The sequence below is a fragment of the Eurosta solidaginis genome, chromosome 3 (assembly GCF_040869045.1).
Source record: "Eurosta solidaginis isolate ZX-2024a chromosome 3, ASM4086904v1, whole genome shotgun sequence".
In the NCBI taxonomy this organism is placed as follows: domain Eukaryota; kingdom Metazoa; phylum Arthropoda; class Insecta; order Diptera; family Tephritidae; genus Eurosta; species Eurosta solidaginis.
The window spans coordinates 184,724,704-184,745,961 of record NC_090321.1 but is presented as its reverse complement, the minus strand read 5'-3'; the positions used below and the strand labels follow the sequence as shown (position 1 = coordinate 184,745,961).

Here is a 21,258-nt window from a genome sequence, read left to right as displayed (position 1 = left end):
ATAAACTTAGCATCTCCAAGTCCACTTACAGTAGAGCCTGCAACATAAAAGGCACCTCCAACAAAACCAGCAGTAAGAAAAAATATTGAACCTGCAAACCGTTCTCAGGCGACTGAGCCTCGAACTAGGAAGTTGACTGTATTCCCTCCTAAAAAATCGATATTCGTGTCAAGATTCGAGAGGGATACTACTGAGGAGGACCTGAAATCGTATATCTCCTCAAAAAGGAAAACCGATCACGTAACTGTTCGGAAATAAAATTTTAGTTATGAAAGAAACGTATCTTCCTTTAGATTAGATGAACCTATTGAACATTTTGACACTATCGAGAGTAACGATTTTTGGCCTTCTGGGGCACTTGGGCGGGAATTTGAATATAGGCGGAATAAGAGTGTTCCAAACTTAGCAAAGATCCCTCTTAATAACACTGAGTCAAAAGAATGAACGTAAAATCTGCTTTAGATATATTTTACCAAAATGTTAGAGGCTTAAACACAAAATTAACAGAACTGTTTTTAAAATCATTTAACCTAAGTTACGATATAATTGCTTTTACCGAAACTTGGCTGAAACCTCATGTCTTGAATTCAGAGATCCTCTGTAATGACTACCAAATATATAGAAATGACCGCCTGAACTGAGGTGGAGGTGGAGTTCTGCTTGCTGTACACTCTTCAATACCATCTGAAGAGATTAGCGTACCCGCCATCGATACAACTGAGTTCTTGTGCATACGCACTCAACTAGCAAATTTCCATATTTATTTAGCCATCTGTTATATCCCGCCATCTTCTGAACTGTCCGTTTATATGCATCATATTTCCTAGTTGAAAATTGTTAATTCGATGCTAAAGCCTTCCGATTCCATTATTGTCTTGGGTGACTTCAATATGCCGCACATATCATGGTGCGTCTTTGGCTTTAATATCGTACCGGTTTCATCAGTCTTCCAACAATGAATTTCTAAACGGAATGGCTGAACTGTGCCTTCAAAAAATCAACATCCAATGGAATAAATTCAGAAAAGTATTAGATTTAGCCTTTGTGGATGATGACTCTCTATTCCATTAGTCGATGCGAACCCATTATTGGACCTGAAGATGCTTACAACCCTTCCCTCAAAATAGTTTACGAAGCGGTAAGTAGTGCTCGTAACTGCGGCAATAAACGATACAACCCCTATTATCGCTTTGGCGGCAAACATCTGTCAGCTGCTAACAGAATTATTTAATTTATCTTTAATATATGGCGTTTTCCCAACCATGTGGAAGGAATCTTATCTTATCCCGCTTTATAAAAATGGAAGCAGGTCTTCAATAGAAAACTACCGGGGCATATCAAAGCTATCCGCTATCCCAAAGTTATTTGATGCTACTGTTAACCACCACCTAACGTTCTCTATTTCCCCCATAATTGCAAGCTCGCAACTTGGGTTCTGTAGGGGCAAATCAACTATCACCAACTTACTGGAATTTACCACTCACGTTTCTAATGGATTTAGAAAAGGCCTTCACACCGATGTAATTTACACCGATTTCAGTAAAGCCTTCGACAAAGTCAACTTGGTTTTCACGCCATCTTATATGTTGAATGTCTTCGTATCTTGGTAGTCGTACCAAAATCGCAAAAAGTAATCTTTAACAAGTAAGGAAGGCTAAGTTCGGGTGTAACCTAACATTACATACTCAGTTGAGAGCTGTGGAGACAAAATAAGGGAAAACACCATGTAGTAAAAAGAACATATGGTAACCCTGGAATGTGTTTGTATGACATGTGTATCAAATGGAAGGTATTAATGAGTATTTTAAAAGGGCGCAGGCCTAAGTCCTATAGGTGGGCGCCTTTTCGAGATATCGCCATAAAGATGGACCAGGAGTGACTCTAGAATTTGTTTGTACGATATGGGTATCAAATGAAAGGTGTTAATGAGTGTTTTAAAAGGGCGTGGGCCTTAGTTCTATAGGTGGACGCCTTTTCGAGATATCGCCATAAAGGTGACCCAGGGGTGACTCTAGAATTTGTTTGTACTATATGGGTATCAAATGAAAGGTGTTAATGGTATTTTAAAAGGGAGTGGGCCTTAGTTCTATAGGTGGACGCCTTTTCGGAATATCGTTATAAAGGTGGACCAGGGTTGACTCTAGAATGCGTTTGTACAATATGGGTATCAAACGGAAGGTGTTAATAAGTATTTTAAAAGGGAGTGGGCCTTAGTTCTATGGGTGGACGCCTTTTCGGGATATCGCCATAAACGTGGACCAGGGGTACTCTAGAATGCGTTTGTACAATATGGGTATAAAATGAATGGTGTTAATGAGTATTGTAAAAGGGCGTGGGCCTTAGTTCTATAGGTGGACGTCTTTTCGAGATATCGCCATAAAGGTGGGCCAGGGGTGACTCTAGAATTTTTTTGTACGATATGGGTATCAAATGAAAGGTGTTAATGAGTATTCTAAAAGGAAGTGGGCCTTAGTTCTATAGGTGGACGCCTTTTCGAGATATCGCCATAAAGGTGACCCAGGGGTGACTCTAGAATTTGTTTGTACTATATGGGTATCAAATGAAAGGTGTTAATGGTATTTTAAAAGGGAGTTGGCCTTAGTTCTATAGGTGGACGCCTTTTCGGAATATCGTTATAAAGGTGGACCAGGGTTCACTCTAGAATGCGTTTGTACAATATGGGTATCAAACGGAAGGTGTTAATAAGTATTTTAAAAGGGAGTGGGCCTTAGTTCTATGGGTGGACGGCTTTTCGGGATATCGCCATAAACGTGGACCAGGGGTACTCTAGAAAGCGTTTGTACAATATGGGTACAAAATGAAAGGTGTTAATGAGTATTGTAAAAGGGCGTGGGCCTTAGTTCTATAGGTGGACGTCTTTTCGAGATATCGCCATAAAGGTGGGCCAGGGGTGACTCTAGAATTTTTTAGTACGATATGGGTATTAAATGAAAGGTGTTAATGAGTATTTTAAAAGGAAGTGGGCCTTAGTTCTATATGTGGACGTCTTTTCGAGATATCGCCATAAAGGTGGGCCAGGGGTGACTCTAGAATTTGTTTGTACGATATGGATATCAAATGAAAGATGTTAATGAGTATTTTAAAAGGGAGTGGGCCTTAGTTCTATAGGTGGACGCCTTTTCGAGATATCGGCATAAAGGTGGGCCAGGGGTGACTCTAGAATTTTTTTGTACGATATGGGTATCAAATGAAAGGTGTTAATGAGTATTTTAAAAGGGAGTGGGCTTTAGTTCTATAGGTGGACGCCTTTTCGGAATATCGTTATAAAAGTGGACCAGGGTTGACTCTAGAATGCGTTTGTACAATATGGGTATCAAACGAAAGGTGCTAATAAGTGTTTTAAAACGGAGTGGGCCTTAGTTCTATGGGTGGACGCCTTTTCGGGATATCACCATAAACGTATACCAGGGGTGACTCTAGAATTTGTTTGCACTCTATGAGTATCAAATGAAAGGTGTTAATGAGTATTTTAAAAGGGAGTGGGCCTTAGTTCTATAGGTGGACGCCTTTTCGAGACATCGCCACAAAGGTGGGCCAGGGGTGACTCTAGAATTTGTTTGTACGATATTGGTATCAAATGAAAGGTGTTAATGAGTATTTTAAAAGGGAGTGGGCCTTAGTTCTATAGGTAGACGCCTTTTCGAGATATCGCCATAAAGGTGGGCCAGGGGTGACTCTACAATTTTTGTGTACGATATTGGTATCAAATGAAAGGTGTTAATGAGTATTTTAAAAGGGAGTGGGCCTTAGTTCTATATGTGGACGTCTTTTCGAGATATCGCCATTAAGGTGGACCAGTGGTGACTCTAGAATTTGTTTGTACTCTATGGGTATCAAATGAAAGGTGTTAATGAGTATTTTAAAAGGGAGTGGGCCTTAGTTCTATAGGTGGACGCCTTTTCGAGATATCGCCATAAAGTTGGGCCAGGGGTGACCCTACAATTTTTGTGTACGATATTGGTATCAAATGAAAGGTGTTAATGAGTATTTTAAAAGGGAGTGGGCCTTAGTTCTATAGGTGGACGCCTTTTCGAGACATAGCCACAAAGGTGGGCCAGGGGTGACTCTAGAATTTGTTTGTACGATATTGGTCTCAAATGAAAGGTGTTAATGAGTATTTTAAAAGGGAGTGGGCCTTAGTTCTATAGGTGGACGCCTTTTCGAGACATCGCCACAAAGGTGGGCCAGGGGTGACTCTAGAATTTGTTTGTACGATATGGGTGTCAAATGAAAGGTGTTAATGAGTATTTTAAAAGGCAGTGGGCCTTAGTTCTATATGTGGACGCCTTTTCGAGATATCGCCATAAAGGTGGGCCAGGGGTGACTCTACAATTTTTTGTACGATATTGGTATCAAATGAAAAGTGTTAATGAGTATTTTAAAAGGGAGTGGGCCTTAGTTCTATAGGTGGACGCCTTTTCGAGACATCGCCACAAAGGTGGGCCAGGGGTGACTCTAGAATTTGTTTGTACGATATTGGTATCAAATGAAAGGTGTTAATGAGTATTTTAAAAGGGAGTGGGCCTTAGTTCTATAGGTGGACGCCTTTTCGAGACATCGCCACAAAGGTGGGCCAGGGGTGACTCTAGAATTTTTTTGTACGATATGGGTATCAAATGAAAGGTGTTAATGAGTATTTTAAAAGGGATTGGGCCTTAGTTCTATAGGTGGACGCCTTTTCGAGACATAGCCACAAAGGTGGGCCAGGGGTGACTCTAGAATTTTTTTGTACGATATGGATATCAAATGAAAGGTGTTAATGAGTATTTTAAAAGGGAGTGGGCCTTAGTTCTATAGGTGGACGCCTTTTCGAGATATCGCCATAAAGGTGACCCAGGGGTGACTCTAGAATTTGTTTGTACTATATGGGTATCAAATGAAAGGTGTTAATGGTATTTTAAAAGGGAGTGGGCCTTAGTTCTATAGGTGGACGCCTTTTCGGAATATCGTTATAAAGGTGGACCAGGGTTCACTCTAGAATGCGTTTGTACAATATGGGTATCAAACGGAAGGTGTTAATAAGTATTTTAAAAGGGAGTGGGCCTTAGTTCTATGGGTGGACGCCTTTTCGAGATATCGCCATAAAGGTGACCCAGGGGTGACTCTAGAATTTGTTTGTACTATATGGGTATCAAATGAAAGGTGTTAATGGTATTTTAAAAGGGAGTGGGCCTTAGTTCTAGAGGTGGACGCCTTTTCGGAATATCGTTATAAAGGTGGACCAGGGTTGACTCTAGAATGCGTTTGTACAATATGGGTATCAAACGGAAGGTGTTAATAAGTATTTTAAAAGGGAGTGGGCCTTAGTTCTATGGGTGGACGGCTTTTCGGGATATCGCCATAAACGTGGACCAGGGGTACTCTAGAAAGCGTTTGTACAATATGGGTACAAAATGAAAGGTGTTAATGAGTATTGTAAAAGGGCGTGGGCCTTAGTTCTATAGGTGGACGTCTTTTCGAGATATCGCCATAAAGGTGGGCCAGGGGTGACTCTAGAATTTTTTTGTACGATATGGGTATTAAATGAAAGGTGTTAATGAGTATTTTAAAAGGAAGTGGGCCTTAGTTCTATATGTGGACGCCTTTTCGAGATATCGCCATAAAGGTGGGCCAGGGGTGACTCTAGAATTTGTTTGTACGATATGGATATCAAATGAAAGGTGTTAATGAGTATTTTAAAAGGGAGTGGGCCTTAGTTCTATAGGTGGACGCCTTTTCGAGATATCGCCATAAAGGTGGGCCAGGGGTGACTCTAGAATTTGTTTGTACGATATGGATATCAAATGAAAGGTGTTAATGAGTATTTTAAAAGGGAGTGGGCCTTAGTTCTATAGGTGGACGCCTTTTCGGAATATCGTTATAAAAGTGGACCAGGGTTGACTCTAGAATGCGTTTGTACAATATGGGTATCAAACGAAAGGTGCTAATAAGTGTTTTAAAACGGAGTGGGCCTTAGTTCTATGGGTGGACGCCTTTTCGGGATATCACCATAAACGTAGACCAGGGGTGACTCTAGAAGTTGTTTGCACTCTATGAGTATCAAATGAAAGGTGTTAATGAGTATTTTAAAAGGGAGTGGGCCTTAGTTCTATAGGTGGACGCCTTTTCGAGACATCGCCACAAAGGTGGGTCAGGGGTGACTCTAGAATTTGTTTGTACGATATTGGTATCAAATGAAAGGTGTTAATGAGTATTTTAAAAGGGAGTGGGCCTTAGTTCTATAGGTGGACGCCTTTTCGAGATATCGCCATAAAGGTGGGCCAGGGGTGACTCTACAATTTTTGTGTACGATATTGGTATCAAATGAAAGGTGTTAATGAGTATTTTAAAAGGGAGTGGGCCTTAGTTCTATAGGTGGGCGCCTTTTCGAGATATCGCCATAAACGTGGACCAGTGGTGACTCTAGAATTTGTTTGTACTCTATGGGTATCAAATGAAAGGTGTTAATGAGTATTTTAAAAGGGAGTGGGCCTTAGTTCTATAGGTGGACGCCTTTTCGAGATATCGCCATAAAGGTGGGCCAGGGGTGACTCTACAATTTTTGTGTACGATATTGGTATCAAATGAAAGGTGTTAATGAGTATTTTAAAAGGGAGTGGGCCTTAGTTCTATAGGTGGACGCCTTTTCGAGACATCGCCACAAAGGTGGGCCAGGGGTGACTCTAGAATTTGTTTGTACGATATTGGTATCAAATGAAAGGTGTTAATGAGTATTTTAAAAGGGAGTGGGCCTTAGTTCTATAGGTGGACGCCTTTTCGAGACATCGCCACAAAGGTGGGCCAGGGGTGACTCTAGAATTTGTTTGTACGATATGGGTGTCAAATGAAAGGTGTTAATGAGTATTTTAAAAGGCAGTGGGCCTTAGTTCTATATGTGGACGCCTTTTCGAGATATCGCCATAAAGGTGGGCCAGGGGTGACTCTACAATTTTTTGTACGATATTGGTATCAAATGAAAAGTGTTAATGGGTATTTTAAAAGGGAGTGGGCCTTAGTTCTATGGGTGGACGCCTTTTCGAGATATCGCCATAAAGGTGGACCAGGGGTGACTCTAGAATTTGTTTGTACGATATGAGTATCAAATGAAAGGTGTTAATGAGTATTTTAAAAGGGAGTGGGCGTTAGTTCTATGTGTCAGCCGACATGGCAACTCTAACTAAGTAAAAAAGACGATTTGAGGAGAGAAATGAAATGAGCGAGACGAAGCAGTCTGTCTCGAACCTTGAGAACGAAACGTCGTATTTAACACAATCATAATTCGCTTATAATACATTAAAGTGTATATTCATTATTTCTAATAATAATACTTTCTTCATTTAACATTAAATAAACTAGCGTGCGTCTAATTAATTATTCGGAACTCTGACAAACGTAAGTAGATAGGCCATCGTGATAATATCAGAAGTGTGCGAAACCTATGCCACATAAGGATTGTCGCGTTAATAATAATTCGAGCATATTATAACAAATGTGAAAAATCTTTGCAACAATAAAAAGAAGTGTTATGTTAATGATAAAATGCATTGAAAAACGAAAGCGTGCATAGTAAATAGTCATATATGTACATATGTACGAGGAAAAAAGTCCAACCGTGTCGAAAAACGTACAACGAAGTAGAAAAATTGCGTCGAAATTGTGAAATTGCAAAACACGAAAAAAATAAAAGAAACGGTAGTATACATACACACATAAATGTACATGCGTCTATATGTACATACGAACGTGCAACGCGTCGAGTTTGCAACGAACGGTCGGTTAAATTGAAAATTCTACGACTTTAGAGTTTCATCATAAAAACGAAAGGGATAGCGAAAATATTCCTATACTAAAACATATATGTGTTTATGTTGTATGCAAGAGCGTCGTTTCAACCATTTTAAAACATCGCAAAACTTCTCAACTCGTAAAAGCTGAACTCGCATTTTCAATTTCTAATTAGACAAAAACATGAACTTTCGTAGTATGACAGTTAATGATCTGCGCAACAGATGTCGCGAGCGCGGAATTGCAAAGACGGGAAACAAACACACTTTAATCGAACGACTCGAAGAATATGAAAATGTAAACAAAACCGCGAACGCGAACGCAAATGATACATTTATGAGTGCAAATGAAACGATGCTAATGCAAAGAATAAATGAATTAGAAAAAACAATTACCGATTTGCAAGTGAGTGTAACGCAACGTGAGTGTGAAATGCCAACGCAAAGCAAAAGCACTCAAGTAGTATCTGAATTTCGTCCGTCGGTTGGTTCGTCACCACAGTCCGAACAAATTACAAGTTGCATAAATTCGTTTGTTTCGGTACCGCTTACGTGCGTGCCGCCAACTAGTGTATCATATACACACGCACATTCATCGCGAATGAGTACAAATATTCAACCACCGTATATATCAATAGCAAATGACGTGCACCCGTATATGCAAGTCAACGAGCATTCTTATTGGAATAGTGAGAATATTCACAATCTAAATTATATGCCACCCATGTCTGTTTATAATGGGCATGCTCAGTTGTGTTATGACGAAAATTTCACGCAAACGCGATTTTATAATGAACCGAATATAAGAAGCAATATGCAGTCGAATAGTGTTCATGCTCATATGCAACAAAATCATCCATTTTCAAATGTAAATATACGACAAAATCCGTATAGTAATGTGAATGAAGTGATAGCACTTCTACCCGAATTCGACCCGTCAAATGAAACATCTCTAAGTGCAAATCAATTTATAAGAAGAATCGAAATGCTACGTACTGCATATCAGTGGAGTGACCAAGTGTTATTATTCGCCGTACAGCAAAAATTAAAAGGGCATGCGAAATATTGGGTTGATTGTCAAAATATTTTTAAATCGTGGTCGGAATTCGTCGCGAAATTTTGTATTGATTTTGCAACCGTTGAAAACGTCGCGGATATACACATAAAATTGGGACGAACGCGTCGCCAACGTAACGAATCTCCGCAAGACTATTATTACAAAATGTTGTCGATGGGTACAAAAGGAGGAATTCCTGAATTTGCTATCGCGCGGTACATAATAAACGGCATTAACGACCATGATCTCCGTAAAAAGATCTCGAACGATTACGAAAATTGCAATAAGTTGCTACGCGATATTCAAAATTATTCGGTGTACAATAACATAAAATACGAACCGCTGAACTATAAACAGAAAATCGGCGAATATACGGCTACGTCCAAAAGCCAAACGAAAAATGTTGGTGAACGTGAAATACCAGCAAACGCTAAAGTCGGTGAACGCGAAACACCTAAATCGGTTAAATGCTATAATTGTTTAAAAACGGGACATATTTCAATAAATTGTTCAGAACCACAACGTGTCGAAAGATCTGAGACTTGTAAACGTACAGGTCATAAAGCAACAAACTGTAAACAAGCGAAAGCAAAACCTAAACCAAATACGACGGTGAATAAAATAAATGATGTAATTCAAGATACAAACTTGACAAAAGTAATCAAAGTAAACGATTTCGAAACAAAAGCTATCATCGACTCTGGTAGTACGTGTTCACTAATCCGTCATTCTATAGCCGAAAAAGTGGGCAAACTTGTAGAATGTAAACGCGTCTTAAGAGGATTCGCAGGAGGCGAATATATGTGTAAAGCAAACATTTCAGTTGTACTTGAAATTGACAAAAATCATAACCAAGCCGTATTATTAGTGGTTAACGATGATCACATTGATGAAGATGTACTCCTCGGAAGAGATGTGTTTTGTAATAACAAAAATAGGCTGGTTATAGAAAACAACAAGTGTAGTTTCGAGAAATTAGAGAACGTGTCGAATATCTCAACGAATGAACGATCGGAATTGAAAGCTATTATTGAAGCAAACCGCGATATATTTTCTGAGTCTGTATCCGACCTAGGTACATGCACAGTCTCGAAAATGAATATCGAATTAACCAACGATAAGCCAATAACTTTAAAGCCATATAGAGTGCCGTTCGCTAAACGTAAAATAGTATCTGATATTGTATCTGAACTATTAACAAATCGAATAATTCGTCATTCGGAATCACCTTACGCGTCACCGGTCGTGTTAGTTGAAAAAGCCAATGGGGAATCGCGATTATGCGTGGACTATAGAGCGCTAAATAAAATTACGGTGAAACACCCATATCCCATGCCAATAATCGACGAACATTTCGCACAACTATCGGGAAATAGTTATTTTACGACATTGGACTTACGGATGGGATATCACCAAATAGAAATCGAAGAGTGTGCGAAAAAGTTTACTGCTTTCGTGACTACGGATGGTCACTATGAATACAATAGAATGCCATTTGGCCTGGTAAATGCGCCTTCTGTATTCCAACAAGTAATGAATAAAATAATTGCGAAAATGAGAGCGGGTGAAATACTCGTATACTTGGATGACGTCATAATTCCAAGTAAAACGGTTAAAGAAGGTTTATCACGTCTTACAAAATTCTTAAATATCTTACGAGAAAATGGTTTAACACTACGTTTTTCAAAATGTAATTTTCTGGCTGAAGAAATACACTATTTAGGCCACGTAATAAATAAAAATGGTATAAAACCGGGAGAAAAGAAAATAATCGCTATCAAAAACTTTAAAGTACCATCTAGTATAACGGAAACTAGACGATTTTTGGGTTTAACTGGGTTCTTCCGGAAATTCGTACCGGAATACGCGCTAATTTCGAAACCAATAACGAAACTTCTCGCGAAATCAAACGAATCTTTTGTATGGGGTCGTGAACAACAAGAAGCATTCGAAACCTTGATCGAACGTTTAAGCAACGCTCCAATTCTCGCGTTGTACGATAGGATGGCCGAGCATGAAGTACACACCGACGCATGTAGTGTTGGCCTTGCCGGTGTGCTACTTCAGTCAAACGACAATAAAACGTGGAAACCAGTATTTTATTTTAGTAGGCATTGCACGAGTGCAGAAAGTAATTATCATGCGTACGAACTCGAGGTACTCGCCGTAGTCGAATCCCTCGAACGCTTTCGAATGTATGTACTAGGCAAGCATTTTCGACTAGTAACGGACTGTTCTGCCATAGCTAAAGTCAAAACTAATAAAGAATTAAAATCTCGTATCGCGCGTTGGTGGATGAAACTTTTAGAATTTGATTTCGATATAATTCATCGCCAAGGCACACGTATGGCTCATGTCGATGCTTTGAGTCGCGCACCAGATCAGCCACCAAACGACGTAGAACCGGCTGGGTTGGTAATGAAAGTTAATACTTCATCCGAAGACTGGCTCTTGACAATGCAGTTGCAAGACCCAACGTTATCATCGATAGTATCAGTACTTAAGCAAGAGAAGAAAACAGATCAAGACGCCCAAATTCGACAAGACTACGAAATTAAGGATCATCGATTATATCGCCGTACGAAAGATGGGTTACGATTCGTTGTACCAAAATCAGTTCGTTGGAGAGTAGTGCATTCTTGCCATGACGAAATGGGACATTTTGCACTCGCCAAAACGATCCAACGAATTTCGACACATTTTTGGTTTCCTAAAATCCGCAAATACGTTAAAGATTATTTAGCAGCATGTCCAGATTGTTGCTACAACAAATCTTGTCACGGTGTGGCTGAAGGTAGGCTGCATTATAGTGAACCTGATCCCATGCCATTTCGGATCCTTCACGTCGATCACTTAGGACCTTTCGTCAAAAGTAATCGTGGAAATTGCTACGTTCTGGCAATATCCGATAGTTTTTCCAAATACCTGGTAGTGAAGCCAGTACGCAATACGAAAACCACCGCGGTAATCAACGCACTAAACGATATGACAAGCTACTTTGGACTGCCTGTCAAAATCATCACCGATAGAGGTACATGTTTTACCTCGAAGCAATTCGAACAGTTTTGTGAAAAAAATTCGATCCAACATATTAAAAACGCCGTACGTACACCTCGCGCCAACGGCCAGGTTGAGCGAGCTAACCAAACCATATTAAATTATCTTCGAACATCGACCGATAAACCGAAAGAGTGGGGTTGTCATCTACGAAACGTGCAATGGTCAGTCAACTCACAGCGCAACGATACGTCAGGTTATTCGCCGAACGAACTAATTTTTAATTTTCGTCTCCGCGATATCGTACAAAATAAGCTAATTGCAGCTATTCACGATACAACCGATAATCCGAATCCGCTACCAATCGACGAAAAACGGCAACAAGCCCTTGAAAATATTAACCACGAACGAGAAAAATGGAAACGTAGGTTCGACGATAAGCACCGTACTCCGACAACATACACTGAAGGTAACCTCGTTGTTATTGAGAACGAGCCAGCAGCAACTGGCGAATCGAGAAAGCTGGAACCCAAGTTTCGCGGTCCATACGTTATTACCCGAAGCTTGGGAAACGACCGATACCTCATAGAAGATATTCCTGGTATAAAAATAACAAATCGCAAATTCTGCTCAATATTTAGTACCGACAAAATAAAGCCCTGGTGTCACAGTGCACCCGAGCTCGACGAATACGACGACGACGACGACCCTGATCAAATCGAGGTCGATTTGGAGTCAGGAAAGGCCGAATTGTCAGCCGACATGGCAACTCTAACTAAGTAAAAAAGACGATTTGAGGAGAGAAATGAAATGAGCGAGACGAAGCAGTCTGTCTCGAACCTTGAGAACGAAACGTCGTATTTAACACAATCATAATTCGCTTATAATACATTAAAGTGTATATTCATTATTTCTAATAATAATACTTTCTTCATTTAACATTAAATAAACTAGCGTGCGTCTAATTAATTATTCGGAACTCTGACAAACGTAAGTAGATATGCCATCGTGATATATGGGTGGACGCCTTTTCGAGATATCGACGTAAAGATGGACCAGGGGTGACTCTAGAATTTGTTTGTATTCTATGGGTATCAAATGAAAGGTGTTAATGAGTATTTTAAAAGGCAGTGGGCCTTAGTTCTATAGGTGGACGCGTTTTCGAGATATCGCCATAAAGGTGGACCAGGGGTGACTCTAGAATTTTTTTGTACGATATGGGTATCAAATGAAAGGTGTTAATGAGTATTTTAAAAGGCAGTGGGCCTTAGTTCTATAGGTGGACGCGTTTTCGAGATATCGCCATAAAGGTGGACCAGGGGTGACTCTAGAATTTGTTTGTATGATATGGGTATCAAATGAAAGGTGTTAATGAGTATTTTAAAAGGGAGTTGGCCTTAGTTCTATAGGTGGACGCCTTTTCGAGACATCGCCATAAAGGTGGACCAGGGGTGACTCTAGAATGTGTTTGTACGATATGGGTATTAAATTAAAGGTATTAATGAGGGTTTTAAAAGGGAGTAGTGGTAGTTGTATATGTGAAGCCGTTTTCCAGATATCGACCAAAATGTGGACCAGGGTGACCCAGAACATCATCTGTCGGGTACCGCTAATTTATTTATATATGTAATACTACGAACAGTATTCCTTCCATGATTCCAAGGGCTTTTGATTTCACCCTGCAAAACTTTTTAATTTTCTTCTACTTAATATGGTAGGTGTCACACCCATATTACAAAGTTTTTTCTAAAGTTATATTTTGCGTCAATAGACCAATACAACTACCATGTTTCATCCCTTTTTTCGTATTTGGTATAGAATTATGGCATTTTTTTCATTTTTCGTAATTTTCGATATCGAAAAAGTGGGCGTGGTCATAGTCGGAGTTCGGCCATTTTTGACACCAATACAAAGTGAGTTCAGATAAGTACGTGAACTCAGTTTAGTAAAGATATATCGATTTTTGCTCAAGTTATCGTGTTAACGGCCGAGCGGAAGGACAGACGGTTGACTGTGTATAAAAACTGGGCGTGGCTTCAACCGATTTCGCCCTTTTTCACAGAAAAAAGTTACCGTCCTAGAATCTAAGCCTCTACCAAATTTAACAAGGATTGGTAAATTTTTGTTCGACTTATGGCATTAAAAGTATCCTAAACAAATTAAATGAAAAAGGGCGGACCCACGCCCATTTTGAAATTTTCTTTTATTTTTGTATTTTGTTGCACCATATCATTACTGGAGTTGAATGTTGACATAATTTACTTATATACTGTAAGATATTAACTTTTCTTTTAAAATTTGATTTAAAAAAATTTTTTTTTTTAAAGTGGGCGTGGTCGTTCTCCGATTTTGCTAATTTTTATTTAGCATACATATAGTAATAATATTAACGTCCCTGCCAAATTTCATCATGATATCTTCAACGACTGCCAATTAAAAGTGGGCGGTGCCACGCCCATTGTCCAAAATTTTACTAGTTTTCTATTATGCGTCATAAGATCAACTCACCTACCAAGTTGCATCGCTTTATCCGTATTTGGTAATGAATTATCGCACTTTTTCGATTTTTCGAAATTTTCGATATCGAAAATATATCTAATACAATTAAGTACTCAAAGATCTTGATGTACGCAGACGATGTTAAACTTTTCAAATCATATGCATCGGTTGAGAAACATTCCTTGCTTCAAATGGATTTAAAACACTTGGTTATCTGGTGCCATGTAAATTATATGCCGCTCAATCTCAAAAAATGTAAATTCATGTGTTTTTCTCGGAGAATTTCGCCACAAGCTTCATATAAAATTAACAACTATAGTCTAGAAACTGTAAATAATTTTGTTGACTTGGGAGTCATGATGGATTCCAAACTTAGTTTCAATCTTCATACTAATGCTACAGTGAATAAAGGCAAAGGTGTTTTTGCATTTGTTAAACGGTGGGCAAAAGAATTTAACGACCCTTACATAACTAAAGCAATTTTTACAATATTAGTTAGACCAATATTAGAATACGGCTCGATAATTTGGAATCCGCGTTATCAAGTCCATGCAGACAGTCTCGAATCAATACAAAAGCAATTTTTACTATTTGCCTTAAGAAATTTTCAATAGGACTCTTTAGCTAATCTTACACCTAATACTAATCGATTAAAGCTTATCAATCTTTCAACTCTTGCTAGTCGAAGGGAAATGCTGGGTGTAATATTTATGACAAAACTTTTAAATGGATCAATTTCGAGCCCATTCCTTCTGAACGAAGTGAACTTTTGCGTTCCTTCTCGGACATCGAGACGCCTCAAACCTCTTCTAACCTCTCTTAATAACACTGCACCACGAATATCAACTTTTTCTCTTTACCAGAAACGCCGTTATGAAATTCGAATGTAAAATCACCACCTGATTTCGAAAATGGAGTTCACTTTTGATTCTATGGTATGGTTTTTGAGATATGTGCAATTTACCGTTATTCGAAAAAACCAAAAAGATGGCTCCTTTTAATTAAATTATATGTAATGTATAATACATTTGCTTCTGTTCTCTTTAACTATTAGGCTTGGCTAATGAAATCCCTTCTGTAGCTGAGCAGTCTCAGATCGCGACGCTTGACAAACCGCTGCCCATCAAAGACTAGGCAAAAACAAAAAAAAACACAAAAAAAAGTTATTATATATATATATCGCGTGAACAGGATTAGCCTGGTTTCATTGAGCCACTTGAGGACAGCCCGCTGCCAAAACGTCCATTAAAAAAAAAATCACAATGATAGCAAATTTTTACCGCTCTGATAAAAATTCAATAAAATCATGGACTAATTTCATTATATTCATTATTAAGTATTAAATAAAAGAGCTTCTCTTCCAATTTGCGTCGTGCTCCTCTTGATTTTCTCTACAAATTGGCCGGACAGGACCTACATGTTTTATGCTGACTCCGAACGACACCTGCAAGGCAGATGAGTTTTCACTGAGAGCTTTTCATGGCAGAAATGCACCCGGAGCGCTTGCCAAACACTGCCGAGGGGCGACCCCGCTTCGAAAAATTTTCTTCTAATTAAAAAACCTTATTTCTAAAATTTTGATGGTGCTTTGCCCGGGGTGTGAACCCAGGGCATACGGTGTGGTAGGTGGAGAACGCTACCATCACACCACGGTGGCCGCCTTTTTTATGTATTACCTCTGGTGTTTTATCTTAAATAATACTTTTTTGATCGCGGGTTTGAATCGAGCTCAAGGTCTAACAATAATTGTTTTATCATTATTATTGTTGCTCGATTCAAACCCGCGAAATTACCAATCAGTAGGCCGATATAACAACAAAAAAAGTGTTAAAACTTTTTTGTTTGTTTATAATTCTTATTATGTTTTAAAACTCACCTATATGCGTATCAAATTGCACTTGACTGTCGAGTTCTAACAGCGCCAAATCATTTTCGAACGTCGCTGGGTCATATTGTCGATGCACTATGACACGCTTGACGTTCTTCGTCACTGAACGTTTACTCTCCAAATCGCCTGAGATATCAAACTCACCCATAACAGCGACTAATGAGGCAAGGAAACTTTTGGGAACCAAGAGATTTGATGAAAGAGAAGTAAAATTAATATTAAAAAAATTGTAAAGGATTTAAAATTTTAATTTTTTAAGTAAAATTCACTTTCACTTGTAACTTACCCAGGCTGACAATGAGCCGCTGTGGTGACATAACGATTCGTTATCAATACACCGCCACATTTATTCTTAGTAAATAATCCCAACCATGTCGATTCGCGTACGAGCACTTGCCATGGGTAAGCGCCAAATGTAGAACCTTTACCGCCTACAATTCTGCCAGATTTGATGTGTGGCCGTACGCCGCATTCTGTCGATGGGGAGTGAAATGTGAGGTTAGGAGGTAAGGGAGAGTATAGCAACAGCATAGATGAGAGTGTTTGAGCGAGGTGACGCTTGTTCGTGATTGACTAAATGATTGATTGATTGATTTATTGGTTGATTGGTGGCATGTTACATATGTATGTATGTTAATATGCATGTTATATTCCAGAGCGCAATGTTAGTGACTAATGTTTGTGGTTTGGTATTAAATGTAAAAGTGGAAGAATGAGATGAGGTTGCGAGGAGTTCAGGGCAAAAGTTTGCATGAAATAAAAGTGACGTACTCTTATGATGTGTAATATTGAAAAAAGGGTTATTGTTCTTGTAAAAAAGGGAGACTATTTGAAATGAACATGTTTTTTTTTTTTTGTTAAGCAAAGGGGAAGTAACTATATAAGTCAGTCGATGTACATGAATTGCATGAGCACCACTTAATTGATGAATGAATCAAGTGCATAAAAACGGCAAGTTAGGTGGAACGCAAGTCTTATAAATTTATAAGGTTAAGTCAAATGAAGAGTGGCAATGAAGGGAATTGAAATGGAAGAAATGCAAAGGGTTATAGGTTAGAGTATATTTATGCGAAAAAACTCACTAGCCTGGCATGCGGCTTTGAAATGCTTAAAAAGGTTATGAAAATAATCAAGAAAAAAACGGATGCAAATGATCGTCCCTGTACTGGTTTTAGTACGTTTTCGCAAGTCTTGAATATTAGCTGTAAATTCTTGTAACGCCGTAACTTGTTCTTCTCTCAAATAAATAGAAAAACTCGTGAGGGTTATAAGCTATGGCTACATCTAAATTCTATGTTGTTAATATAACAGTGGCCACCAAAACTTAAACTGTGGCTGTGTTTGTAAAACTAAAATCACCCTGGTAGTAGTGATATAGTTGGTGATTAACGCGTAACGAGGAAAGATGTATGCACGGCTGTTTGTTACTATTAAAAAATAATTCGTGGATATGTTATGCAAATAATATTTTATTACTATAGCCTTACAAAAAATTTAACCAAAATATTTTGCTTACATTAAACAATTAAAATGTGCTGCGCATGACCGTTTGCTTGCAAGATATGCCTTTTTAAATGCCCAAATAAACAATAACCTCATTAGATGTTGCTACTATGCCTGTTTTATGTATGAGGTGAGGGTAAATAATTATAACACCAGTTGACGACTTCTGGAATAGAATCAAGAAAGCTTCGATTGCACTGTACCGCTGGCAAGAGCTATCCTCAATTGCTGGATGATCTAACTAAGCATAGTATATGGAACGAGACTTAGATTAGTAGATTAGACTTTTAATCACACATCGTTATCATTTCCCTTTCATAGCTTTTCCCCTTACAAATATATTTTAGAAGAGGTTACACGAGAGGAGCTCTTTACTCATAAACAATTTTGAGTTTTGCGCTCTACGTTTCCTTCTGGCACGAAAGGGAGAGCCTAAGCTGGCACCACCTCATTTACGCTGGTAACCAGATCCTCTGACCAGCTTCCAAGTAGAGCTCTTTACTTATAATATATTTCGGAATTTCGCGCTATAAGTTGCCTTCTACGCTGGCGCCACCTCATTTATGATAACCAAATCTCTCTGACCTGCTTCACTACAATAATAAGCTTATTTTGTTTTGTTGATTTTCCGACAGGGTGGATAAATGATGTATATTGGAACGATTTTCCGTAATCCCTTGTCAAATTTGGTTTCGAGACAAACCAGTTTCAGCGTTGTGCCATCATCAGTGTCGATTTTCGTTTGTCTCGAAACCAAATTTGACAAGGGATTACGGAAAATTGTTCCATATAGAAAACGAAAATTTGCACTGATGATGGCACAACGCCGAAACCGGTTTGTCTCGAAACCAAATAATAAGCTTGCAGCAAAAAGCTACTCTGATTTGACATAGGCCAGACGGCTGTCATTTAATTTCCCAAAAGATTTATCCACAATTAAAACGAGATTTTATTGAACTAAGTATGTATTTCTAAAATTTTACAACCAAATACTTTTTCTAATGCAGAAAAGTCTGTCCGTTTGCCACTCGAGTTTGCCAGAGAAATTTCCGTTGAAATAAACGTACTTAAGCACAAAATTTTGCAGAAACTCAGTGCGATTGGACAAGATTGGTGGTGTCCAAAACCAAAAGCAAATTTTTTGGTAAAAGTATGTGTGCATAACGAGAATTATGAAACGAATTGGGCATAGAAATTATCAATGAGATATGTATTTAGTCACTAAATTTTAGTGCTAGAAGTATGTATAAGCCAGCAAAAACTGACTCACTGCTTGTTCTCTTGAATCTTAGTCTCTGCGCTCACACGACATGTAAATGAACGCCGAATTAATTGCTGACGCTCTACGAACCTCTTGAGAGCATGAACACGATTATTGAGAAACACGCATATTCATATTCTTGATATTTTCTTTTGCAATCTCTCCATAGCGGAACGATACAAGGTGGCAGCATGGTGACATACCTACAAACAAAAATTAAAAATTCCATGTACTTTGTTTTTGTAAATTCGATGGACAAATGTCAAAATCGTACTGTGCCGGAAGTTGATGTATCAAATCAAATAAAAAAGCGTATAATCAGCTGTACGATGCTGCCACCTTGTATCGTTCCGCCATGAATCTCTCTCTCTTTTTCTCTCTCTCTCTTTGGGGTGCGTGATTTTATTCGCCAAATGTTGCCCAGGGTTGCCCGAAACCTTGATTTTGGTGCTTTTCTTTTTTTTGATCGACTCTTGTTGATTCAGGTAGATCTAAAAAAAAAGAATGCCTACCAATTGTCTGGCCCACTAAAGGGAAATAAAGCCTCCAGTTTTTGAAGACACAAGGCCAAAGAGGTAGAAGGTTTGTGGCCACAAAAAACTATTTCTATTTAAAAAAGTTTAAAAGTGCCAGATATTTTAACATAAGAGTACAAAATCTAATAGAACCGGCTTCACTAATTTTCAAACGGAAGTAATGGGTTTAGCTCAGGCATGCTTAACCAACGAAACGATATCATTTCGTTACGATAATCAACGTTAATAAACGAAACGAAGTCATTTCGTTTCGTTTATTAACGTTAAGATCGTCAAATTAACGAAATGATTTCGTTTCGTTTTCTGCCATACCAAAACGAAATCAAATCGTTTATGTTGATTATTAATTTCAAACTATGCTGGCAAAGCTGATTGATGGCGGAGTCATTAAAGGTGAAAGCATTATCCAAGCTGATTGCAACTTTTCTCATGAATTTTGACAGTACGAACATTTCTCAGAGTATTTTTGACATTACCACCAACGAATTACACAAACAAATTACATAGAGTTTGTGTGTGTATGTGCGCTCGTTGTTGCCACCTTACGGCTTCACCATGGCTATAGCATTGCCAGCACAATTCAAACATAAAGTATCACGTTTTCGTTAACGTTTTTAACGTTAACGAAAGCTTTTCGTTTCGGTTAAAAACGAGATACAATTTATCTTGATAATTTCTTTATCGATAATATTTCGAAGTGTTTCAACGGAAACGGTGGAAATTTTTTGATAAACGATTAGCTTAACGTTAAGGTGCATCCCTGGTTTAGCTTCGTTACTCGTTATTATTTACAATGGAACTAATGACGAATATAACAAAGGGTTTCAAAATCTACCTAAGTTTGCTACTGGTCTTAATTGCAATGATGGGTTAGAATGAGTGGAAGGTGAGGTTAGATGGTATGATATTAAGTGAACTGAATAGGTCTTCAAAGTTGCGCAAGGATTTGGTTGAAAATACGCACTGAATTGATAAAGGTGAAATGTCATGCACACATGAATATGGTTATGTTAGTATGTGAAATCAAAAGCCAAACGTTGTAAGCGTAAATGTGTATGAGTTAAAAGAGTGAAAAAAGCATTACACAACGTATGTCGTGAGATGAAGGGCCAATGAATGTAGACGTGCAAGTGATTGTGAATGTGCGAGTGAAGTGCGATTTCGTGAAGTGGATGTGCATGAGTGTATGAGCGAATGTCGCGTGCGTGCGTGTATTGCGGAGTGGAAGGATTGTAGGTTTTTTTTCGGGGAAGTAAGTGGGGGTTGTTTTAGGACATTTTAGTGTAAGTGGGGGTGACAAATTAGAAGAAAAAGAAACAGAGTCGTTTCGGATTCTATGCATCGACACTAGGTATTTCAAAATAAAACAATAACAACAAAAGGAAAAACCAACAAAAAATAAAAACGATAACAAAATCAAAAAAAGGAGAGAAAAACGAAAAAAATATGTATAAAACAAGTAAGGACGGGACTTCATACCTTTCATGAATGGAGCTGAACAATAATCTGATTCCATTCGTAATATCCAAATACTTAAGCGACTTTTTGGATAAATATAATAAAAAAAAAAAACTAAGTATGTACTGTTATATGCGGCTATCGATATATGCGATATATACGACCGATCTATAAAATTTTTTCAGACAACAATATGTACTATATACGAAATCATATGGTGAAATTTGAAGCTCCAATGTGATAAATTGATCTAATCCGGCCGGTTCCGACAAATG

At 38.5% G+C, this 21,258-nt stretch overlaps 1 protein-coding gene across 6 annotated transcripts in view; it reads right to left on the bottom strand.

Annotated features, from left to right (window-relative positions):
• Nucleotides 1-21,258, bottom strand: part of flz (filzig) — a 113,730-nt gene that overhangs the window by 20,258 nt on the left and 72,214 nt on the right. For 5 of the 6 annotated variants that reach the window (XM_067774233.1, XM_067774234.1, XM_067774231.1 and 2 more), the window contains 2 exons: nucleotides 16,512-16,698; nucleotides 16,214-16,398 (listed from right to left, as the gene is read on the bottom strand). In XM_067774233.1, coding sequence (XP_067630334.1) covers nucleotides 16,214-16,398; nucleotides 16,512-16,698 — 372 coding nt within the window. Of the gene's footprint in view, nucleotides 1-16,213; nucleotides 16,399-16,511; nucleotides 16,699-16,751; nucleotides 20,489-21,258 lie in introns of those variants that run through there. The other variant, XM_067774237.1, reaches the window with a different exon arrangement.